Genomic DNA, 25,730 nt, shown 5'->3' on the forward strand with positions numbered 1-25,730 from the left:
CCACGTTTTTCTTCCCAAGTGAAAGCACTCCCATTTAAAGACAAGCTGTCCTTTTGGCAGTCTGGATCTGCTCCAGACTACAAACACACACACAACACAACACACACATTCATCCTTCGACACAGAGGCTGCGGGAGAAAAACAATCAGAAAAGCACAGCAGGAGAGGCGATTAAAACTCCAGGGTGGGAGAAGAGGAGGGTAGGATTTACCTAGTTCCATAGGTCTTAAAATGTCTCCAAAGGCAGAAACGGGGGCGGGGGGAGGAACCACCCACCCCCACCCCGGTGGATGCACAGACCAAACATGCCACACACGCCTTAGAAGAGAAGAGAGAGCAAAGGAAGGAAGGATTCCCCGGGGCAGAGAGATGATTCTGTGGTTGGGCAGCAAAGGTGGCTCATAATTGTAGTGAACCAACCAGCAGGGTACAACGAAGAAATTAAGTTAGAGTTGGAAGGGGGGCCTTGGAGTTCTGACTCCTTAGTCCTGTCCAGATGTCCTTAGTCCTGTCCGTTTTGGAGGGGTTCCCGTGGTGCACCACCTGCTTTGCAGACAGACGTTTCCAGATTCTGTCCTTAGCTACATGCCCAGGTGGCTGGCAGAAAAGAACACACACACACCACAAAGATGCAAAGGAGCTGCCCTGGACTCTGTTCTGGATCTACAAGAAATCTGCCCTACTTCCTCAGCCTAGCCTACCTTGCAGGGCCGTTGCACACCGCAGAATATAAAAGGTGGGTTCCCCGTCATCCAGAGAGCAAAAGGAACAAGTGTAAGATTCCTAGTCACTATTTAGTTCTTGTTTTCAAAAATTAACGGCACTGAGTAAATAGGGACAGAGGCCAGATGTGGAAAGAGAGGAAAATTGAGACCAGATCGGAAGAGGAAAAAACGCCCCTCTCAGCTAACCCAGATAGATGGCGGGGGGAGCAGAAAGCAGCCATGCTGGAGGCAACTGGGAATATTCTGCGGAGGGCAATTTAGCCCTAGCAACAGGGGGTCAGGAAATAGGCTGCCTAATTGAGTCGGTCTGTCTCTGCCTCGAATGAGTATGGACGGCCACCAAGGTAAGATTTGTCTACACGCCACACAGATTTCGAGGCGGATTCCCTCGGTGCACATCAGCGTGAGAGGGAAGGAAAGAATGGCATGCCACACGGGCGTTGATGAAATGAGGGAGGCAGACCCAAAAAGAATTAGTCAATGATCCATCTGGAGGGGCTGGGACCATCTGGGGGGTCAAATGCATGATTTTTGACAACTGATGGAAAAGCAACAGTCGCATTGCAAGAGTCAGCTTTCAGTGTGTTCTCATACGTTGGAGGTCCTGACCATCGGGCCTGCAGAAACCACACGTGCAGGGGTGCTTTAAACGCTTGTAAAAGCTTAAAGGAAAATAAAAGAACACCAAAACACAGGGAACTGCCTTTTACTGAGTCAAACCCTTGGTCCATCTAGCTCAGTATCGTCTACCCAGACTGGCAACAGCTCTCCAAGGTTTTAGGATGGGTCTCTCCCAACCATCTCTGGAGATGCTAGGGACTGAACCCGAGACCGTCTGCATGCAAGCCTGCAGATTGTCTTCCACTGAGCGATGGTGCCATCCCCTTAGGGGTGTATCTTGCACTGCTCACAGGTTGCATCCCATCCAAAAGCAAACCAAGAGGGGCCCTGCTTAGCAACAGGATCGATGCGCGCTCTGCTCACTCCCTTCAAGAACCGCCTTTGGGAAGAAGCTGAGATGCGCAGACTTTTTAGTGTTTCCCCCGAAATGTTCAAAGTACCCAGACACAAAGACAGGGAGGAGAGCTGGTCTTGTGGCAGCAAGAATGACTTGTCCCATTAGCTAAGCAGGGTCTGCCCTGGTTGCATATGAATGGGAGACGAAGTGTGGGAACTATCAGATATTTTCCACTCAAGGGATGGAGCCGCTCTGGGAAGAGCAGAAGGTTCCAAGTTCCCCCCCTTGTCTCCAAAATCGGGCTGAGAGAGATTCCTGCCTGCAACCTTGGAGAAGCCGCTGCCAGTCTGTGACGACAATGCTGAGCTAGATAGACCAAGGGTCTGACTCAGCATATGGCAGCCGCCTAGGTTCCTAAACGATGAGAAGAAACTTGACAGGCTCCGAAGGCGAGGGCGGTTTTCGTTCGAGGCACCCGCAGCAAAAGAGCCGCCATCAAGGAAGAGGAAAAGTCACTCAGGGATGCCGTTGAGGAGTGATGGGGAAGAGAAGGAGCCGTGCTGACAGGAAGGGAAAGGCCAACATGAATTCTGCATGAAGCTGAGGTGTACGTTGCCATGGAGACCGGCTGGGCCGGAGATCCAGCTGAGGCGCTCATCAGCGCGCAGTCACTCCTTCGCTCCGGGCCCTCCCTCCCTGCCATCAATATTAATTATATCACCCCGGGCCTGTTCGAGGCAGGGGGAGTTTTCCCGCCAGCTCTCGCAGGCTTCGGAGGAACAGCTGGAGGCTGCCCTATTTAAACACCACGGAAGCCTTGGGAAAACAGACACAGGCTACAAAAGCAGATGCTGTGGGCGCCCACCGAGGACGGCGGAAGCTCGTACATCTTCCACTCCCGGCGTCACCCGGATCTCAGCACGGCTTTCCCCTTCCCCAGCATGTCCAAGAGGCATTCTGGTGTGTGTGGTTTTTTTTAAAAAAAGAGAATAGTATGAATAACACATTCATAGGAACATGGGAAGCTGCCATATACCGAGTCAGACCATTGCTCCCATCTAGCTCAGTACTGTCTACCCAGACTGGCAGCGGCTTCTCCAAGGCAGGAGTCTTTCTCAGTCCTTGGAGGGGCCAGGGAAGGAACTTGGAACCTTCTGCTCTTCCCAGAGCGGCCCTAAGGGGGATATCTTACAGTGCTCACACATGTCTCCCATTCAAATGCAAACCAGGGCAGACCCCGCTTAGCAAAGGGGATAACTCATGCTGGCTACCACAAGAACAGGGGTGGTGGGTACCATCTGGGGGGCATGCTCATGGTGCTTTCTGACAAAGTTGGCACCCCTCGAGATGTAAAAAAGGCAAGGCATTCCATCGTCAGTGAGTTCTCACGCTCTGGTTGTCCTGAACGTCAGACCGGCAGCAGTCAAATGTGCAGCAGAAGTTTCAAACACACACAAAACTACTATCGAATGTCAGTGGAATGGGAATGGGAATTAGTAGGAATGTCTTCCAAAGATTACTCCGTGGAGAGAGAGTGTCATCTGTTACTCTAACCCTGATGCTTTCCTCCGTGCAAAAACGAAGAAACGTTGGCTCAGCTGGTCAGCCAGACAAAATATTTTACTCATCAAGCTAGGCTGTTACATTGCTCATTCGAACCGCTTCAACTCATCAAGCATCTTCTTGTCACAGACTAGAAGGCTAGTAGATTTCTGCAGCCCTGAAAATGACTGCAATGTAATTTGAGTCAGGGATTAAGAAAACAAAAGGGGTGATAATAACACAGAGAAAGCCGTATGTGCAACTGTGCCTCTTTTCCATTTCTGGGCGGGAGGGGGGGGAGACACATTGCTAAAAATCACCACAATGAGCATCCTGAGATTGGACCGATGGCCGAAATTTGTCCTGACGTGGTACTGATGGCCATCTGGCTCATGATGAAGTCATTGGTTTGCCTGCAGGTCGAAAGCCCTGAAGTGCTGAGAAATATCACAGAGTGCAAGGTTGCGCTTTCTCCTTGTCGCTCTTATTTCTCCTCATCGCTCTTACTCCTGAAGAGGTTGCTCATGGAAACACTGGCCTCGCTGTGTACAAATGCTACCAGGGGTCGGGGTCTACTTCACCCCTTCCCAAAAGTGCCTTGGAGAATTCTGGACAATCTATTCCACCCAACACTTTCCTCTTTCTGCTGACATGAACTAACTGCTAACTGGGCAAAGAGGCACCTTTTTAACATGGCGATTCTCTTTTATTTAGCAGGGGGAGAGCAACTGGCCCTATCCATCCCCAGCAGAGCATCCCTCCAGTGGCTGTTGCTGGTGTCTATCTTATGTTTCCTTTTAGAATGTGAGCCCTTTGGGGACAGGGAGCCATCTTATTTATTTATTATTTCTCTGTGTAAACTGCCCTGAGCGATTTTTGGAAGGGCGGTATAGAAATCGAATTAATACAGAGATCACCATCAGCCAATTACAAAAAGCAGCTTTACTGGGAACAGCCTATATTCTGCGACGATATCTATAACCATTGACAATAAAATTCTGGCATCCCAGGTCCTTGGGAAGGACTCGATGTCTGGATAAAACAAACCAGTCAATAACACCTGTCTGACTGTGTAAACAAGAAATAATAATAATAATAAACAACTCTGTACTTCTAGCACGGGGTTTAGCAACTGCGCTGGCTCCATTGAGGGGCTCATCTGCTTTCCCTGCAGAAAGTCGCAATCCCGGGAGCGTCTCCAGGTAGGGCTGGGAAAGACTCCTGCCTGAAACCTTGGAGAACTGCTGCCAGTCAGTGTAGACACTCCCGAGCTAGACAGACCAAGGGTCTGACTCGGTATAAGGCAGCTTCCTATGTTCCCAAATAGCCCTGACCAAAAGTATCCCCATGTGCTTTTGTGGGAAACACCAGGGAAACTGTGGAGCTACTTTGGAAGCTGCTCATTTCACGTCCCTGTAAATCGGAGATTAAGAGGGACCCCGTGGCTTAGAGTACAACCCTTGTCTGTTTTAGCCTAATAGCTGCGGGAGTTTCCCCCACACGGACCTAATCCTCTTCCCAGTCAAATACTGGGGGATTGCCGATACCACCGCCCAGGATTCACTATGATCCAAGCACCAAATATGATCCAGGGCCATTTTCTAGAAATGTATTCCAACACATGTGAGTTTTAGCACCGCAAACGAACAAACAATAATTCTGAAAGGGGGTGGGCGCCTCGTCCGAGGGCACGGCACAACCTCCCCAGGCCGCCTGCGTACACAAGAACCAGACAGCAGGCCGTGTGGGCAGAAAAGCTGGATTACGTGGGTTTGGGCAATTAAGGAGTAGGGGTGGAGTATTTATCCCCGCAGAAGACCCCCCACAGGCTAAGCTAGCTGCAAGTGGTTTAGCACAGCAAATGGGACGTGGGTTCCGGAGTGTGGGGAGGTCTCCCGAACAGAGGAGGGCCCAGCCAATGTGTCTTCATTAGGAGCAAACAACTGTGCCGTTCTTGCAGATCAAACAAATCTCTGTGTCGCGTTGCCTCGTTTGTCATCATTCCCGCGGTGACAAAGTCCCCGGGGTAGGATGGCTGGCTTCTAATCACCAGAAGAATTAATCAGCTTTGTGGGTGGAGGGGGGGGTGAAGTGAAGAGTGGGGCGGGAGAGGCAGGGAACAGAAGCAGCATGGGTCAGGTCAGGAAGTGTGGCCAAAGCCCCCTTCGATAATCAGCAACTTCTGGCCTCCCCTCCTTTCGTCACCTCTGCACCACTGCCTCCCACCTCTCGCTGGAAATAAAACACAGCCGGGAGGAGGAATCTGCCCAGGAGGAGTGATCCAACAGAGGAAACAGCGTGACACACATTAAGGAATATGTTTTAAATTAAAAAGGAGTTGGCGAATGCAGGGGCGGAGTGTGAATGGAGAGAGCGCCGGGGAAGGAAAGCAAGCATGGCTCACAACATTCCCCCCTCCGGAGGCTTTGGAGGAGCCCCAACGACATGCTAGAAGGCTGCGGGTTCGAGTCAGATCCGCAGCTGGATTTGAACCAGGGGCCAGGAGAAGATTAGGCAGTGATGCAGGTCTAGGCAAGAGGCAGGAGACGTGCATGAGAATGGCTAAGAAGCTTTCTTTGTACAAATAATACAAATCTGTATTCGGAAAATCAGCTAGAGCGTTTTCTCATGAACCCCCACCCCAGCCCAATATCGCTTTCAGCTCCATTAAGGGGCACGCCAGAGGCCTTCCATCTGTACCGCCGAACAGAATATGCAGCCTGGGGAAAAGACTTTAGATTTGGCAGCTTCAGCTCCGAGCGGGGATTTGATCTTCTGTCAAAACGGCGCGCCGCAGACAGAGGCGCGGATGCGGCGGGAGGTGAAATGTCACAGATGCAGTGGAGAGGCTCAGTGCATGGGAATTCGGGACCCGCTCAGCTGCAGGTGAACCGGCTGTTTTGGAGACAATCCTCCCATTCTGCCCGTTCAGCACCACTTGGGCGCTCAGCTGCGTTGCCATGGCAAAGAAAGAAAGAGAGGAAGGGGGGGGGAGATCGCGAAGAACAAGAGGCACCAGAAGGGCACAGATGGGAATACCAGCAGGGGACAAGAGAGTGGAAGTGACCTAGGGACCGAACAGCTGGTCCGGGCTTCATGGCCGCCCAACCGGGTGCTCAAGTGGATGAATGATGCGCCAGACTGCTTTTGCCCAAAAAGCACTTTGATAGGCCCCAGAGTCCCTTTAAAGGGAGGGGGGGAAATAGAGAGTGCCACGGGGTCCGTGCAGGAAGCCCCTGGTGGAGAATGCGGGCATTACTGGGTGATGCTTCCCTCACAGATTGGCCCGTGCGTCTGCGTCCTCCGAACTGCACGGCTGATTTCTTGCCTGCTTTTTACCTCTGGCTTCTTCACCTTTCTGCCACTGAGGCAGCATCGCAGTTTCTGAACCATGTTATTCGTTTTTAAGGGTCACACTAGAAACAATTCCTCAGTCAACAATTCGCCGCCTTCTCATTTTTCCTGACAGTTAAGGCTTGCCACTAGAAGGGTGAGGAAACTGATTCCCAGGGGGCCATTAAAACTTCACGGCAAATACAGGTGGGAAGAGGTGATGGAAACCTCACCGACACACACACATACACACACACAAACACACACACTTCTATATTATCCAGAGATCAAATGTGGTATTTTATAACTCTTAGTGACTAAGAGCTCGTCTTCAACACAGCTTTCACAAGAGCTATGTTTAGCATCCATTCTGCCTCCAGAGTAAACCCAAAACAGACTCAAATCGGTTTACATTGAAGCACATTCAGCTAAATTGTGGGGTGCAGGCAAGGAGAGGAATGCACATCCGTTCTCTTTCCAAAGTAAACCTGAAACATACTCACATCAGTTCAAACCAAAGGTGCTCCAGGGAGAGGGCAAGGTAGCTGCCCCCCACCTCCCCACCATTTCTGATTGAGAAATCTAAAATGGGGGACACAGCCCACTTCCCAGAAATGCACGTTACCCCTTCTGTACTCTCCGCAAAAAAAATGGTGCCACCAGTGGTTCAAACTGGCAGTTCTCGCTAAGATTACGAGATGTAGAAACGAGGGAATAACCCTCTTTATTCTCTCTCTCTCTCTCTCTCTCTCTCTCTCTCTCTCTCTCTCTCTCTCTCTCTCACACACACACACACACACACATACCCCTACCTAACCAACTCTGCACCCTCTCCTCTCTCCCTTTAAAATCAGTCGAAAACAGCCCAGAAACTAAATGTTGCAGAGTCTCTCTTCCAAACTGTGCGTCATCGGGGAGTCAACAAGACCCTGAAACCAAAAACCAGTTTGGAAAAGTCTCCCACTCCCCACCACTGGGAACCAAAACTTGAACGCAATCCTAAAATCTCTCGGGTGTCTTGAATTGGAACTAAGCCCTAAATGCAGAACGTGGTAACCGGTTCGAAAGAAACAGCATGATCATCAGCCACCCTGCTTGAAATTGAAAGATTCCGGCTTTATTTTCCTTTTTAAGTAGCCCGCTGTGTGTGTTCTGTTTTGAAACATATTCCAAAGAAGCAGTTGGAAAAAACATTTGTCCTGAAGTTAAATAGACGTTGGTTTGATTTGAAAGCGTTCTGTGGCATAGGAAAAAGAGTTTGAGATGATTCTGCACAACCCAAGCAGGTTCAAATGTAACTCATAATGAGTTTTCATGGGGAACCCTTATTGGGAAGGAGAGCTGGTCTTGGGGTAGCAAGGATGAAGTGCCCCCTTTGCAAAGCAGGGTCCACCTTGGTTTGCTTGTGGATGGGAGACTACATATGAGCACTGTAAGATATTCCCCATAAGGATGGGGCCATAACTCAGTGAAAGAGGACCTGAATGCAGGAGGTTCCCAAGTCCGATTCCTGGCACCATCTCCAGGTAGGGCTGGGAAAGACCCCTGCCTGAAACCTTGAAGAGCTGCTGCCAGTCAGTGTCGACCATGCTAAGCTAGGTGGACCAAGGTTCTGACTCGGTAGAAGGCAGCTTCCTAGGTTCCTTTGTATCAAATGAAGTTGCCACCCACCAGGCAGTTCTCCTGCTCAAGAAACAAGCAGGAAACACACAGGAAGACTGTCATGAAAGGTCACTGGGCAGATGCAGGAAACCTAAGAGGTGGTTCTGCTCCACTTTGGGGAGTACCCTTAAAGAATTCTGCCGCCTCATCTTGAAATTTTGGCACTGTCACCCAGAGATCTAGAGGGTGACGTGCATTTATTTGGCAGGATTTGGGGGCTGGCTTCATACTGGCTTCTGGAGGGGGCGAGAGAAAAAGCGAGAACAAGGCAGAGCCTCAGACTGCACCCCGCATTGACAAGCATCCAGGTAGGCTGCGGATGCAGCAGGGATAATGAGCTCATGGCTTCCAGCAATTTCCCACCCCGGGTGAGCCTCCTCTGCTAACGACTGTCAGGCTCCACTTCAGAGGGAGCAACGTTTGCCATTCCCAGCTGAGTCGGTGCAGGGTCAGTTTGGAGATGGGGGTGTGCCTGCCCCCTCCCATTCCAAGAGCTGGCTCCACCGCCCCTAATTGGATAGAAAGGTTGCCCCTGTTGTGAGACCGGTACATTTCCCTGTGCACATCTTTGGGAGATCAAACTTGAGTCAGAATGTGAGGAAGAGGAGGAGGGAGTAGAGGAAGGGGGAGGGGGAGGGAGGGGAGGAGGAAGAAGGAGAAGGAGAAGAGGAAGAGGAAGAGGAGGGAGTAGAGGGATAAAGGAGAAGAGAGAGAGAGAAGAAGATGGAGTACAAGAAGAGGAGGAGGAGGAAGGGGGAAGAAAAGGAAGGAGAAGGTAGAAGAGGGAGAGGGAGGAGAGGAAAAAGGAGAAGGTAGAAGAGGGAGAGGGAAAACAGGAAAAGGGAGAAGAGAGAGAGGGAAGAGAAAAAGAGAGAAGGGGAGAGGGAGAAAGGAGGAGGAAGAAGAGGGAGAGGGAGAACAAGAAGGAGGGGGAAGAAAAGGAAGAGGAAGAAGAAGGAATAGAGAGAGGGAGAAAGAGAAGGAGGAAGATGGAGAAGAGGAAGGAGGAGGGAGCAGAGGGAGGAGAGAGAGAGGGAAGAGAAAGCTGAGAGGGAGAAGAGGAAAAAGGAGAGAGAAAGGAAAAAGGCAGAAGAGAGAGGGGAGAACAAGAGGAGGAGGAGGAGGAGGAGGAAGGAGAAGAGGAAGAGGGAGTAGAGAAAAGAAAAAGAGAAGGAGAAGAGGGAGAAGGAGAAAAGGGAGAAGAAGGGGGAGTGAGAAAGGAAGGAGGGGGAAGAGGGAGAGGGAGAACAAGAGGAAGAGGGAGAAAAAGATGAGGAAGAAGAGGAGGGAATAGAGGGAGAGGGAGGGAGGGAGAGAAGAGGAGGGAGTAGAGAGAGGGGGAAAGAAAGAGAGAGGAAAGGAGCAGAGGAAGGAGGATACAAAGAGAGAAGAAAGGGAGAGAGAGAAGGAAGAGGAAAAAGAAGAGGGAGAGGCAGAATAAGAAGGAGGAGGGAGAAAAGGAAGAGGAAGAACAAGAGGAGGAGGAGAGAGAAGAGGTAGAGAGAGAAAAGAAAAAGAGAGAGAAGGAGGAGAGGAAGAGGGAGAAGAGGAAAAGAGAAGGAGAGAGAAAGGAAGAAGAGGCAGAAGAGAGCGAGGGAGAGGGAGTAGAAGAGGAAGAACTAGAAAAAGAGGAAGAAAACAAATCGCACTTGAAAGGCCAAGCAAACATGCAAACTGATCAATCCCTTTTCCTCCCCTCAGCGGGCGGCTGCCGGCTTCGCAGGCTAATCTCAGCCCATTTCTCTCTTGACAGCAGCCAGTGTGAGAGCGGTCAGTGTTCTGCCAAGTGAATTCACAGCCAGGGAAGAGAGGGAAGGGGAGGCCAGCAAGACGGAGCGGGCTTAATGGAGTGAAGACACGCTGCGGCCCTCTTCCTCCTCCTCCGCCGCCGCCACTCGCCCATCCTTTCCTCGCCTTTCCCCAGTGGTCTGCAAACACAAGCGTGCCGCAGCACAGCTTCTGAAGTGTCTGCGGGTGACTTCCAGCAGCTTGAGTGAAGAAATTGATCCACCCCAGCAGTAATCCATCTCGCGAAGGCCTCAGGGCGGCCGTGTCCACCTGTGTCAGTCCTCCACCGAACAAATTCCCTCCGACAGCCCCGGCTTTGATGATCAGCCGGGCTGAAGCTCCTCCTCGGGCCCCTCGAGAGGCCTCGGTGACCTCTCCCCTCTGCTCTGGAGAAAGCAGGCGGGCGAGGAGAAGACGCTGGATGTGAAGGAAACCAGCGCCATGCAGCACAAACAAAGCCATGGAAAAAGAGGGCACTTCAAGGCAAGGCAGGAAAACCCCATGAAACCCCAGAACACAGGGAGACGCTTCCTACTGAGTCAGGCTTTGGTGCATCGAGCTCAGGATTGTCTGCACTGACTGGCAGCAACACTTCAAGGTTTCAGGCAGGAGTCCCTCCCAGCCCTATCAGGAGATGTTGCCAAGGATTGAACCTGGGACCTTCTGCATGCGAGGGAGATGCTTCAGCCCGATCCCCCAAAACGAGAGTTTATTACCCAAGATAAGAACCTAGGAAGCTGCCTCATACCGAGTCAAACCCTTGGTCCATCTAGCTCAGTATTGCCTGCACTGACTGGCAGTATCTCTCCAAGGTTACAGGCAGGAGTGTCTCCTAGCCCTCTCCGGAGCTGCCAGAAAGTGGAGCTGGGTTTTCTGCATGCAAGTATGCAGATGCAATACTACCGAGGCATGGCCCCATCCCCTAAAGGGAATACCTTATAGTAATTAGGAATGTACAAACCAGTTCGAATTCGAACCAGTTCAGTTAGATGGTTCTAATTCGAAACAAACCAGCCATTAGGTTCGAGCTACAGGTTCGAATTCGAACCGAACCGGGGGGAGGTTGAGCAAAACCAAAACCGAACCTTCCCCTCCCGGTTCGAACCGAACCAAACCGGGCAAGTCGGTATTGTGCACATCCCTAATAGTGGTCACATGCAGTCAACAGTGTTCCCAGTAACAATCCCAGATGTTGAATACAACTCCCATAATCCCCTTTGGATGGGGATTATAGCAGTGGACACCCATCTGCGAATCCCCGTTACAGGAAAAACTGGTAGCCACCCATCCAAACAGAAACCAAGGTGGACCCCCTGAAACCTTGGAGAGCCGCTGCCAGTCAGTGTAGGCAATACTTAGCTAGATGGACCAGTGGTCTGACTCGGCATCGGCAGCTTCCTATGTTCCTCCTATGTCACATCTCTTTCATTCCCAAGCAGGGGTGTAGGTATAATTGAGCAAATTGGTTCAAAGAAGCCGGGGCCCCAGGCTCCTGAGGGCCCCCAAGCTCCACCCCTCCCAATATTCTTCATTATCTCCCTCACTCCAAGGGGCCACCACAGAGAGGGGCAAACATGGTGCCCCCTCTCCTCTAGCTACGCCCCTGTTCCCAAGCATTCCCACGGCCATCTTCCAAGCCAAACACAACCATCCGCTCCCCCTCATAGCCCTTTCCGCGCCGATCGCAGCATTCCATCAGTCGCCTTCCCCCCCCCCCCTTCGGGAGTTGAAATGTTCATGAATATTCTATGAGCGCTCGCAGGCTCGCTTTATACAGATTAATGACCTCCTTAACAGACTCTAACCACCTCTTTTGGTCGCAGAGACCAGGGTGCTTAAGCAGGGTGCTCAGTCGGGGGGCTGTTTCCTGCTCCGCCAAAGAACATTTCAAGGGAATATGGAGTGGTTCTGAACCACCGGCGGTTGCAATTGTCAGGACACTTCAAGATAATAAGCCTGATATTGAAAATGCATATTAACATTTAGGACTTTTCTTACAGTCTAGTGGGATGCCGAGTACCCTCTACTGCAATCTTCCCCATCCATACCTTTAGTACCGAAGTACAGCTCACTCCTTCCTCTGCCTGACAGGCTCAACAGTGAGGAAAATGCCACTGAGCTTCAGACTAGAATCACAGGGAGGCATGGGGTGCTGCCTGATACTCCTCTTCCCTCCCAAAGCGGAGAGCGAGCTGAAACGAGCTTCAGTTTAAGAAACCTGGGAATTCAGGATTCAGTTTCTTCAGTTTAAGAATCCTGGGAATTCAGATTTTCTGAATTCTGCCCTCGTTAACAAGGAGGACTCTGGCCTTGCCTAGTCAAGACCCTCTCTTGGTGTTTCACTTTGTCCAGTCGTTCGAGGCTTATGGGCAGGACTCTGCTTACCAGGATTCCTTGGGGATTCCCCCGTGTGTATCCACGTCGCATCTGCTTTAGGAAAGAATCTCGTGTTGTACACGGCAGCTGGACGAGGCCAGCCCAGAAGGCCTCAGGATGAGAAAGGCCACGTGAGAGCACTAGAGGACCCATTCTGGTTTTGTAGCAGAAGCCGGGGTGGGTGGGTGGGATGGTTGGGCCAAAAGAATCTTCAGGAGGCTGAAGAGTCCCTCAGTTTAGATGGACTAGAAACGATTACTAGAGACTTTCTGGAGAGATGTTGCTAAGTTTCAGGAGAGCCCTTAAGACCTATCTGTTTGGCCTGGCCTTCCAGGGTTTTTTTTAACTGTTTTTAAACCATAAAGGTTTGTCCTGGTTTTCTAGGGTTTTAAAAAACTGTTTTAGCTGTTTTAATTTATGTTGTGTTTACAGTGTTTGATTTTAATAGTTAATTGATTTTAGTTTTGTTTTAATGTAAACTGCCCTGAGCCATTTTTGAAAAGGTGGCATAGAAATCAAATCAATAAATAAATCAAAGCTTCTGTCTGGGGTTTCCTAACTTTCGTGATTTGAATCAACTTTTTGGGTCCATGAAGGATTTTCCTCTAAGTGCCTCTTTGCTATTACTACTCCTTTCCCAAACACACACACACACACACACACACACACACACACACACAAACACAGCAAACCAATTTAATTAAATGTATATTTAAATGGTTCAGAACTTCAGCAGGAGTGGTAATAATTTTGCTCTCCCAAAGGTTTCTGCAGGCCTCCGTGCTACCAATTATCACATGGAAATTTTGTCCAGTGGGCCACAATTGGGAAATCAGACTGAGAACCCTCTGGAAAGATCTGACTTGGTTATTTGGTCAACTCAGCAGTCTGTGTGAGACCGAACCAGTGCAAGGGTCACTTTTGGGCCCCACAGAGAAAATCTAGAGCCACGGTGAGCAGCGTTTTATATTTAATTTATTTTTATCGTTCTATTCCACTCTTGCCACCCAATGGCACAGTGGGGAAGTAACTTGCCTAGGGAGCAAGACATTGCTGGTTCGAATCCCCGTTGCTGGTTCGAATCCCCGCTGGTCGGGCAGCAGAGATAAAGGAAGATGCTGAAAGGTGGCGTCATCTCATACTCCGCAGGAGATGGCAATGGTCAACCCCTCCTGTATTCTACCAAAGAAAACCACACGGCTCTGTGGTCGCCACAAGTCGACACCGACTCGATGGCACAACTTTACTTTACTTTATCCCTCTCTTCCTCCAAGGGGTGCAGAGCGGTGTCCGTGTTTGTGTTTCTCCCCACAACAACCCTGTGAGGTAGCTTATGCTGAGAGAGACGCGACTGGCCCTCTAGTCACACAGCAAGCTTCCCTGCTGAACAGGGATTTGAATTCAGGTCCCACCAGTCCTCATCCCACACTCTAATTGCGGGTTGCCGATTCCGGAGCAAAGTAGCCTATGTCCGCATCTATTTATTCCATTCGTCTTTGGAACAGAAGAAGCTGCTTTCTACTGAGTCAGGCGGTTGGTCCAGCTAACTTATTGCCTACTCTGGCTGGTAGCAGCTCCCTGGTGTTTCAGGCAGGGGTTCAGCCCTACTCAGAGATTCTGGGGATTGATTCAAGGACATTCACGGATACCGGGGATTGATGGTCATTTTCTTCACTTACTGCAGGCGCTCTGCCACTGAGCTACAGCCTCATTTTCTCTCCACAACGGTACACAAGTCATTTGCTGTTTGCTCTTCTGCATCCTTTCAGAAGCCAGCAATTTGGGCAGAGTGTGCAAAAACAAACCCTGACCCTTTCAGGGTCATCTCTGTGGTTCTGGAAGACCAAGGGCGCTGGTATAGGGATGGAAGCACTCAGAAAAGACGCGACTGACATAGAGATTTCTGGTCCTGAACAGCAAGCTTTTTATCGGGGTGCCACGCAGGAGGAGAAGAGCTGGTCTTGTAGTGGCAAGCATGAATGGCCCCCTTTGCTAAGCAGGGTCCACCCTGGTTTGCATTTGGATGGGAGACTACATAGGAGCACTCTAAGATCTTCCCCACAGGGGATGGAGCCACTCTGGGAAGAGCATCTAGGCTCCAAGTTCCCTCCCTGGCAGCATCTCCAAGATAGGGCCAAGAAAGATTCCTGCCTGCAACCTTGGAGAAGCCGCTGCCAGCCTGGGTAGGCAATACTGAGCTAGACGGACCAATGGTCTGACTCAGTATAAAGTCACTTCCTATGTTCCTAAGAATTCACAAAGGGTGTGCGGACATCACTCCCTCTTGAAATCTTTCCAGTGCTCACTTGTGCACACACATCTACCCACTTCCTGACGGCAGGCATCTTGCTGGGACTTGTTCTGAAGAAACCACTGGTGGTGATCAAGGAAGGGGAGGCGGTGACAGCTGGAACAGCTGCCCAGGAGCAGAAGGTGCGGGGGATAGAGGACGCTAGCACTGGTCACCCATAGAGACGGGGTCTAGCACTGGTCACCCTGACCGTTTAATTGGCTAAGCACGCTCCTAAAGGATTAGGAGCTCAGCGGACGAGAAGCAAAAGCCCTCTGTCCCTTCCCACGCTTCTGAAGTGGAGACCTTTCTGCCTTGTCTGCCCCCTTGAGAGGAGATATTCCTTACTGGTTATTGCATTTGTGGGCAGAGTTTCCAAACAAAAGATACAGGAAACGTAGCCATTCGGGAAGTGGTTGGGGGCGGGGCATCTGCTTGGCAGGCAGAAGGACCCAGGTTCCCTCCCTGGCAGCATCTTCTCCAGGTAGGGCTGGGAAAGACTCCTACCTGCAACCTTGGAGAGCCGCTGCCAATCAGTGTAGGCAATTCTGAGCTAGATAGACCAATGGTCTTGATTCAGTATGCAGCTTCATACGTCCATCAGGGACATCCAGAGCTCGGCGGCAGGGCACCTGCTTTGCATGTAGAAGTTCTTAGTTTCAATCCCTGGCTGGGAAAGACCCCTGCCTGAAACCCAGCAGAGCTGCTGCCGGTCAATGAAGACAGTACTGAGCTAGATGGACCAAACATCTGACTCAGTATCAAGCAGCTCCCTACCTTCCTGAACTGCTTGATTCTTTCCGAAAAACTGTTTTGACTCGTGTTTTTTTTAATTTTATTAAAAGATTTAATATACCACCCAATCCACAGACTCAGGGCGGTCTACAAAGTAAGAATAAATAAATAAATATTTATATTTATATTTATTTATTTATTTTTATTTTTATTTTTTAAAGGATTTATAGGGCAAACACCTGGCAGAAAAGAAAGGTCTTCAATAAGGTCTTAAAGTCTGAACAGAAGGAGGCAGACCGAATCTGGGGGGATCATGGTGAGGGGAGAGAATTCTAAAGTGAAGGGATGACAACAGAGAAAGCCCTTTCACGGGCCCTCGGACTATGGACCTCTCTGAGACCAAGGACTGAAAGAAGGACAACCTGAGAAGGTCTCACAGGACGGGATGGGGTCAGGAGGTCCTGAAGGTATGCAGGCGCTAAGCCCTGAAGGGTTTTAAAGGTGAGAACCAGCAGTTTGGATCGGGCCTGGAAGCAAAGAGCTGGTCTGGTGGTCGCAAGCATGACTTGCCCCCTTAGCTAAGCAGGGTCCGCCCTGGTTGCATGTGAAAGGGAGACTTGATGTGTGAGCACTGCAAGAGATTCCCCTCCGGGGATGGAGCCGCTCTGGAAAGAGCAGGCGGTCGTATGTTCCTGTGTTCCAAATAGGTAACCACTGCAGTGACCACAGGAGAGGTGTCACACTATCGTATCTCCTAGCGCCGCTAAGCTGGCGGGCCGCCTGCCGCATTCTGGACCAGCTGAAGCGTCCGGGTCGTCTTCAAAGGCAACCCCAGGTAAGGCGCTTTACAGTAATCCAGACGAGAGGTGATAAGGGCATGAGTGACCGTAGCCAGGGCCTGCTGGTCAAGGGATACGGAGATCGGCATACAGAGATTTCACTAGTCGATTCACCAAAATGCAAACAATTAATCCACAAAGATTTTTTTTGAAAAATCATGCAACGGTCTGCATGCCAAAGATCCAGAAAAAAGAAACGTAGCCGCTGTGTAGACCTAAGTTATCTCGACGCAGCATGCAAGGGACACAAACCGAGACGGGGCAGGGAGAGCGTATAACGCGTTCCTTTTTAATCAGCTAACGGATTCCTGGCGCAAGTGAGGGTGAAGGACACCACCTGAGCTCACCCGTTTCCCCCCTGCCTCCAACGCCTCAGGATGGCCTGAGACGCCAGAGAGAACCGCACGACAGAGCCAGTATTTATGGGCCCGGCGAGGGAGAGAGAGGGGGGGAGAGGCTTTTTCCAATATTCAATTCATCAAGAGGCTTTTCTTCGCCTCCTGTGCTGCCGCCGGCTTTTACGAGACTACAAAGAGGCGTCCCGAGTACGGCCTTCGGTTTGCAGACTGGTTGGGATTCTTCTCTGGCTAAGCTAAGACGGACTCCTCCCCATCAAAGACCTCCTCCCAAATATCTACCAGTTTGGGAAATTCTTCCCCCCAAAAGAGAGAAATGTATGTGTGTCGTAGGTTACGTAGGAAGCTGCCTTATACTGAGTCAGACCATTGGTCCATCTAGCTGAGGATTGTCGGCACTGACTGGTAGCATCTCTCTAAGGTTATAGGCAGGAGTCTCTCCCAGCCCTACCTGGAGATGCTGCCAGGGATTGAAACTGGGGCCTTCTGTGTGCAAATCAGATGCTCTGCCAGTGAGCGATGGATGCGCCTGGTAAACATATGAAGCTGCCTACTGAGTCAGACCACTGGTCCATCGAGCTCAGTACTGTCTGCATAGACTGGCAACATCTCTCCAGCAGTTTTCAGCTTAGACAAATTCCTGGAAGACAGGTCTATCGGTGGCTACTGTCTTGAGGGACATTGGCTACCTTGGTCCAGAGGCAGGATGCCTCTGGATCCCAACTGCAGGGGAGCGACAGCAGGAGGCATGCCTTCATTGCCTGCTTGTGTTATTCCCAGAGGCGTGCAGAAGGTTTCAAATTCCCTCCCTGGCAGCATCTCCAAGATAGGGCTGAGAGAGACTCCTGCCTGCCACCTTGGAGAAGCCGCTGCCAGTCTGGGTAGACAATCCTGGGCGAAACGGACCAAGGGTCTGACTCAGGATATGGCAGCTTCCTAGGTTCCTATCTGACAAGCTGCTAACTGAGATAGGCCCTGGGTCTAATCCAGCAAGGTTGTTCTCCTGTTAACTCCAATACTACCAGAAGAGTCCAGCTGGGCAGGAAAGAGCTGGGGAAAAGAGCATGGTGGGTGCCGCTAATGATTAAGCCCATGTGCACGCTGTAACCAACCAGGCCCACGCACCCTAGAAAACCCCTCAGGCAGAAGCTGATTGATCGATCGCAGCCTCTCTCCTTCGAATCCATCCTCCGGGGCTGGGTGGCGCCTCCTGGCCCAGCCGTCTCCTCACACCCCCCATAGCTCCGAATTTCCAGTGCCCCCAGGGTTCACCCAGAGCCGGAAGGCACAATTAGAGAAGGCATCGGCGATTACCCAGGAGAGTACCTCGCCTCCGTGGATTCTAACGGAGCACAGAGCGGATGTGTGTGACCCACATTTCCTGAAGACGACGCGCTCCTCGTTGAGAAGGAGCAGGGGGAACGTGGGCGTGAGGGACGGGTGTGTGGGTGCACGTTAAGTGTGTGACAGAGGGAGCACAAATGGAATATGTTCATTGGGGGGGTGCAAGTATGAGCGGACCCCTTTGCTAAGCAGGTTTTGCCTTGGTTTACTTTTGGATGGGTGACAGCATGTGAACTCTGAGAGATATTCCTCTTACAGGGTGGGGCGGGAACTCAGTGGAAGAGCATCTCTTTGGCATGCAGTAAGTCCCGGGTTCAAATCCCGGTAGCTCTAGGGCCTAGGAAACACCCTTGACTGGAACCCGGGCCTGGAGGGCTGCTGCCAGTCAGCGTAGACAATACTCAGCTAGGTGGGGCCTGGGTCTGACTCAGTAGGCAGCTTCCTGTGTTCATGTGGGGCATCCATAGCTCAGTGGTAGAGCATCTGCTTTGTGTGCAGGAAGCCCATCCTGAACATCTCCAGGTAGAGCAGGGAAAGACTCCTGCCTGAAACCTTGGAGAGATGCTGCCAGTCAGTGTAGACAATACTGATCTAGATGGACCAAAGGCCCAACTCAACAGGCAGCCTCCTATGCTCCTCAATTCCTGCTCAGAGACGTTTGTCTCCCTCCGCCCTAGTTCAATTATAGCAGGACAGGCAACCATAAACTACAACTTCCATCATCCCCAGCCAGATCATTCATCCCTTCAAAGAAACAGCCTTGTATTAATTATGCATTCTGTGAAAAGGTACTTCCTTTTTGAGGGTCCTAAATTTCTTGGCTATCATTTTCACGGGATGACCCCCGGTTCGAATGTTCTGTGAGAAGGAGAAAAGTTTCTCTCCATCAACTTTCTGCAAAGAAAACAGCAAGAGCACAAGCTACAGGCACCTTTTCGGGAAGAGAGGGTGCCAATGCTTTGGGCAAAGCTGCCAGGTTTTTTAATGGAACGTGTCATCTGGGCGGTCTTCGTTTATTAATATTTCACAGCACTGAGATGCTTGCTACACCTACGATGCTTTTTATTTTTAAAGCCAGACACTCTCGGTCCAATTATAGATTAATCACTTACTGTTTTATCAAGCATCCACTTCGGCTCTCCTACGCTGACAAACAGGAGAAATTAACAAACTATTAATTGGCAGCTGATTTAGGCTGGCTATCAGGCCGATCTCTTTGAAACTGGTTGGGGGTGGCGGGGGGGGAGGAAAACTGGTGTGTGTGTGCGTGCGTGCGTGCGTGCGTGCGTGCGTGTGTGTGTGTGTGCAAGGTTTATACAGGAAGAAGCTTTGCAAAGCATTCTCTTAGCCCCTGAACTTATCTAAACTTGGCATTTTAAACTGTTACCAGGAAGTAACATGAACTCAGTGGGACTTACTTCTGAGTAAATACAGGAACAGAGCAAGCCACCTTATACCAAGTCAGTCCATCGCGCTCAGGATTGTCTACCCTGACTGGCAGCGACTCTCCGGGGTCTCAGGCAGGAGTCTCTCCCAGCCCTACCTGGAGATGCTGCCAGGGATTGAACCTGGGACCTTCTGCCTGCAAGGGAGATGCCCTACCACTGAGCTGTGGATGCACCTGATGAACATATGAAGCTGCCTACTGAGTCAGGCCCTTGGTCCATCTAGCCCAGTATTGTCTGCACTGACTGGCAGCAGCTCTCCAAGGTTTCACGCAGGAGTCTTTCCCAGCCCTACCTGGAGAAGCTGCCAGGGGTTGAACCAGGGATTCTCTCCCCACCGCCCACCGCCTAATATGACAAGGCCTCTCCCTGCTTCTCAGTTCAAAACCAGAGAGACAACGTATAATTGTGCCGAGGGCTTGCCGAACTCCCAAACGGTGCCAACCCCCTTTCTTCCAGGGGAAAGATACTAAACCCATTAACAATGTTTTGTCAGTTCAGTGGGCAGGCAGATACAATTTGCCAGGCCTGCATAGATGTATCCTGATATTAGGCAGAGCTGTATGCATGCGAAACAGCCGCCCTGCAAGGGGCCCAGGTGTGCGATCTGCGACTGCGAGCCGAGCAGGCTTGTTGGGGCAGGAGTGGATTGAATTTCAATGACACGTATGGAATATACATATAGAAACAGGCTGACTCAGACGCTAACGAGAAAGCTCAGACAGGAACCCTCGCTGATGTACTCGCAGCAGCTTTATCTTTCTGGGCTACAGAACTTTAAATGGAAAACCCAAGGAAGTTCTGCCAGCCCCACTCCGAAAGATTCCTATCTGGCTTCGCCCACACCAAATGCAGTTCTGGCCCCACCCACAACCACAGCCAGCATTCTGGCTCCGCCCACACCCCACCAGATTCCATTCTGGTTCCGCCCACACCGAATACCATTCTGGCCCCACCCACAACCACAGCCAGTGTTCTGGCTCCGCCCACACCCCACCAGATTCTGTTCTGGCTCCGCCCATACCTTCACCCAACATTCTGGCTCCACCCCCATCAGTCTGTCCCTGCCCACCCCACCCCAGATTCCATTCTGACTCCGCCCACAATCTTGCCAGACACCATTCTGGCTCCACCCACACCCACCAGATTCCATTCTGGCTCCGCCCACCACACTCCATCAGTCAGCAGTCCGACTCCACCCACACCAGATACTGTTCTGGCTCCTCCCACATTCCAGAGACCACTGTAGCTCTGCTCACTCCATTGGACACCATTCCACACCCCACGCAGGGGGAACTCCACGCAGATTCCAGCCTGGCTCCACTCCCTAGCCCCATCCACAGAATCTGTTTTTTGAAACCAGGAGCTGATAACCCTTTAAGTACCCTGCTGGCCAGCAAGGGGAAAGCCTCCATTTAGGCACAAGGTGTAGAGATATTGTGGAGTTCCAGAAGGTTGGGGGAGAGGCCAGATGGGTTTAATCAAAACGAAAAAACAGGGAGCATCTCTGACAGCGTTTGGGGTGAGGAGGAGAGGAGCACAGCTTCTGGTTATAGGCAACACACTAGTGACCCCTAACCCAGGATGGCTTCCTTCTGTTGTAGGTGGGATCCTTCACTTTTTGATTCTAGACTCAATACCATATTACCCCTAGACGGCCAGTGCATTTTGGCACAGTGGTTAGAGATTTGGGTCCCTAGGCGAGCAAGGTGTTGGCCAGATTTAAGCCCTTCTCAGCCTCGATGGCCACTCTTCAGCAAGCCATCCACTGTACACATCACAGAGCCTAAATGTGCTCAGGGCAGACATGGAGCACACAAGGTTGTGCCCGAATCGGCCCCGAATCGGCCCCTCCGAATTAGCCCCGAGGTTACCCTACATCCCTGCACCAGGGAGCCATGTGAAACGGACACATGTCCAAATGCGGCAGGCCACATTACCCCGTGCAAAAAGTTCTGTTTCTCTTGGCTTGCATTTTCTCCCAGAGGGGGTTAGATTAGATGGGTATTGCATTGCCCCTCCCCACAAAAACTGGGCCTGGCGGACACCGAGCTTGTGCGGGGAGGGGAGGAACTGTGAGCGAGGCTGAGAAATAGATCACTGGGTCAGGGGGCGTTTCCGCACGCGGCCTCAACCGCCAGAGCCCGCGAGATTACCCAGCAAAAGCCGAAATCACCCACCAGGACGAGGACAGTCGGAATCTCTCATAACTCACCATCCTGAGGTGTCGGCAGTGGCTGTGGAAAGTAGTTGCCCGGTTTGTCTGCAAGAAAGAAGACAGGAAAACGTTAGGGGGCAAAGAGGAGCTTTCCGATTCTCTGACCTGGTTTCTACATGCCCCCTGCATCTTGGAAAGCATCGCCGGAGATGCCGTGCGTTCGGAGGATTTTTGTGGGAGGGGTTTTTTTTGTGCTGTGTGGTGGGGGGTTTTGGCTGAGGAACTCAGAGATTCTCTGAGAATCAAAGCTGGACGTGTCCAGAGGGGAATCCAATTTCTGGCTGTACAACATGGCCTTCCGCAGTGTCTGAGACCAGAGGTCTGTTTAGCTCAGGGTCGCCTGCACTGACCGGCAGCAGCCCACTTCAGGCAAGCAACCTGATGTCACCGGGTCCCTCCACGCCAGGGGAACCAGGAGAACTAGATCCCACAGCTCCACTCCAGACATGGCCCTGCCTTCACCCCCCAACTGAGAAGAGTCCCCTGAAGACCTGCTAGCTCAAGTAGAGGTTTGCCAGCACCTATGGAACCAAGCAAGATCTCTTTAGACTGCAGGGGGGAAGGGGGGAGCTAAACCACTCTCTCTTGGCAGCAGCTATATAAACCGGCGCTCAACTCCAGGCACCTGCTGGAGCACCATCCAACTTTGCCCAGCTCTCTTCCCCTCTGCTCGAAGCTATCTGAGCTCCTGAACCCTCTACCGGCTGTATTTCCCTTGGACTTCTCTGCAGATCATGGCTCCCTCAGAACTCAGTGTCTGTCGGCCTGCCTCAGAAGAGGCCCGGGTCAGTCATCGAGCCCTGTCTGGAACACGATAGGGGGCGCCCAGTTCTGCCGTGCCTTCGCAATGGGTCTTCAGTCCTAAGGCAGACACTCAGCAGATAATCCACCGACAGAGGCTGCCTGTTGGGCTTCTGGCTGATTAGCTGCTCTGGGCTTGCCTTCCTGCAGTCAGGAGGTGACCCAGACCAGTGACCCGTGCAGGGACACGGCAACTTGTGGGGAGTTAGGCAGCTGCCTTTGTGCCGAATCAGACTTGGCTTTAAGAGGGGTTTGCAAAAATCCATGGAGGGCAGGTCTATCAACGGCTATTAGTCGGAAGACTATAGGCCACCTCCAGCCTCAGAGCCATGATGCCTCTGAATGCCAGCTGCAGGGGAGCAACAGCAGGAGAGAGGGCAGGTCCTCAACTCCTGCCTGTAGGCTTCCGGTGGCATCTGGTGTGGGCCACTGTGTGACTCGATGGGCCTTGGACCTCATCCGGCAGGGCCAGTACTGATGACTCTAAAAGGGAGTTGAACTGAACCTGAATCCAAACCCAAAAACCAGACCAGAGAGGTTCTCTTCCCGATGAACCAGATCCGAATCCAAATCTAACATCTCTTGGTTGCCTCGAACCCCGAACCAACCCCCTAAACCCAGAAAGAAGAAACTGGTTCCAAATAAGTGGTGCTGTCATCAGGCATTCAGCTTGCAGTTCTACGATTCATGTTTTGCTTTCTCTTGGTTGCTTCTTTTTAAAAAAAAAAATCCTGTTGCAAGTATTTTGTTTATAAAACCTTTAAAATGTCAAAACAACTTGAAAAATATTTTTCTCCAGTGAAATTATCCCTGCTGTATAGAGCTACATGAGAAACAAGAGTCGGAGAGTATTCTGTGCTAAACGTATCGGAAGTGGTTCAAAACCAAGTGTTTGTGCTGGTCACCAAAATGCTTTTTGAAAGTTAGCTGAACTGGAGAGTTTAAAAATACCGGTGAACCTGGATAGAACCCATACGTTTAATGCACGGATTCTCAAACGTTGGGTCCCCAGGTGCTATTGAACTACAACACCCATCATCCCCTGGCACAAATGTGATCCGGAAGGACCCAAATGTTTTATGCAGGGCTTATCTGACTTGGATCCCCAGCTGTTTTCAGACTACAACTCCCATCACCCCCACCACAGCTGTGGCAGGGGGATGATAGGAGTTGTAGTCTGAGCACGTTTCAGAATCCCTGATGGTCTGCCTCTCTGCCTAAAGCAAAAAAAAAATTGCCGCAGGAGCAAACTGCATCTCCAATTTTCCTGAGGAACAAAAAAGCTTGCAGATGTTTGGGAGGTTACCTTCTTGGACGTCCGCAAAGGCCACAAAATATACTTCCCCCCTGGTGCTGGGGGAGGGCAGGGACCAGAGAGCAGCTGCCAGGGGCAAGTCAATCCATCACGGTCCCGTCCCCCACCCAGCCGCCATGCAAATCAAACTATTCATTACCTATCGCACTGGGGTCTCCCCAGATACTGATCCATCAAATCCCATTGAGTTGATTGGTGACCTGGTCTTGGAAAGGAGATGCCTGGTTATCGAGTAAGGGGGCAGGTGGGAGGCGGGCCGGCATCCAAGACGGGGCAGTTTGGCTAATGGTTCTCTGTGCGGAAAAGACCCAGAATGCTCACGAGGACCAGTTTTATGCCTCAAAAAGGCCAACGGGCCACAAATGGGGCCATCGATCCCATCACAGGGGAAGAAGTGATCCGAGCCAACGCCCACCCCTCCAGAGCTGAGAAACCGGTTACAGCATCGTTGCACTTAGGAACGTCGGAAGCTGCCTTCGACCAAATCAGCTCAGGATCGTCTGCACAGACTGGCAGCGGCTTCTCCACGGCTGGAGGCGGGAGCCTCTCTCAGCCTTATCTGGAGATGCTGCCAGGGAGGGAACCTGGAAGCTTCTGTTCTTCCCAGAGCAGCTCTATCCCCTGAGGGGAATACTTTACAGTGCTCACACATGCCACCCCCATTCAAATACAAACCAGGGCAGACCCTGCTTAGCAAAGGGGACTATTTATTTATTTATCAAACTTCTATACCGCCCAAACTTTCGTCTCTGGGTGGATTTTGCACTCGCTATCCCAAGACCTAGTGGCGCAGTGGGGAAATGACTTGACTAGTAAGCCAGGGGTTTGCCGATACGGATCCCCGCTGTTTTGTTTCCCAGACTATGGGGAAGCCCTATATGGGGCAGCAGCGAGATAGGAAGATGCTGAAAGGCATCATCTCATACTGCGCGGGAGGAGGCAATGGTCAACCCCTCCTGTATTCTACCAAAGACAACCACAGGGCTCTGTGGGCGCCACAAGTCGACACCGACTCAACGGCACAACTTTCCTTTACCCCAAGACCTGCTCCCTTCCCCACTCACAGTTTTCTGGGTGTAATCACCCCCCACTTCTTTATCCCTGCCCCCAAATGTTTCAGATAAATTTGCAGTCATTTTTGCACAGAGGGAAAGCATCGGGATACAGATTGGAGGATTTGGCCTCCCCCTGCCCACCAGCTCCCTCTCCACTGGCCGACCAGTGTTGAGAAACAGTGTGGTGCAGTGGTTAGAGCAGGCCTGGCCAACTTTGCCCAACCCCCCAGCTGCTGCTGCTGGACTACCACCCCCAGCATCCCCATCACAGTGGCCCACAGCCAGGGATTATGGGATTTGTAGTCCAACCGGAGGGCAAAGTTCTGCAGCCCCGGGTTCCGAGCGCTGAACTAAGACTCCGGTGTCAATCCCGCTCAGCCCTGAAGCTCGATGGGTGAAGCTGGACTGAGAGAAAGGCAGACAGACTCCGACCAGTGACTCATACAGAGGGGCAGGAGCAGACTCCTCCAAGAGAAACTCTTGGACTCTTGCAGACTCTACAAGTGGGGTGTGAAACCAAGCTTGTAGTGGAGCTATATATCTCCACGACGAACCGTCACCATCTAAGGAGGATGCATATTGTTGTTCTCTTCTTCCTTAAGCAGAGCAGATACTCTCTCCTGCAAGAGAAAAGAAGCGAGCGGAGCTGGGAAACGGCTGTCACAACTCAGCACAGCTGAAAGTTGGCACATCGGCTTTCGAAAGCATTTTCTATCCAACGCTGGCTTACAGAACGGTGCCTCTAGGGAATTGTTTCACACACACACACACACACACACACACACACACACACACTCATGGCCCCGCCTCGTTCCTCCCCTGGATCCACCAGACGCTGGAGATCCAGTAGAAAAGCCTCTACCATGATTTCTAGGAAAGGAACCCAGGAGTCCGGGAAGCCAGAATCTCTGCTCCGGAGTGTGTTCCCCAAGCCAGGGGCACATGATG

At 51.4% G+C, this 25,730-nt stretch overlaps 1 protein-coding gene across 12 annotated transcripts in view; it reads right to left on the reverse strand.

Moving 5' to 3' along the window:
• The window catches only part of AGRN (agrin), a 189,505-nt gene that overhangs the window by 82,445 nt on the left and 81,330 nt on the right, over window positions 1-25,730 (reverse strand). For all 12 annotated transcript variants that reach the window (XM_053280838.1, XM_053280837.1, XM_053280843.1 and 9 more), the window contains one exon: window positions 21,609-21,656. In XM_053280838.1, the coding sequence (XP_053136813.1) occupies window positions 21,609-21,656 (48 nt within the window). The remainder of the gene's footprint in view (window positions 1-21,608; window positions 21,657-25,730) is intronic.

The sequence above is a fragment of the Hemicordylus capensis genome, chromosome 16 (assembly GCF_027244095.1).
Source record: "Hemicordylus capensis ecotype Gifberg chromosome 16, rHemCap1.1.pri, whole genome shotgun sequence".
NCBI lineage: Eukaryota > Metazoa > Chordata > Lepidosauria > Squamata > Cordylidae > Hemicordylus > Hemicordylus capensis.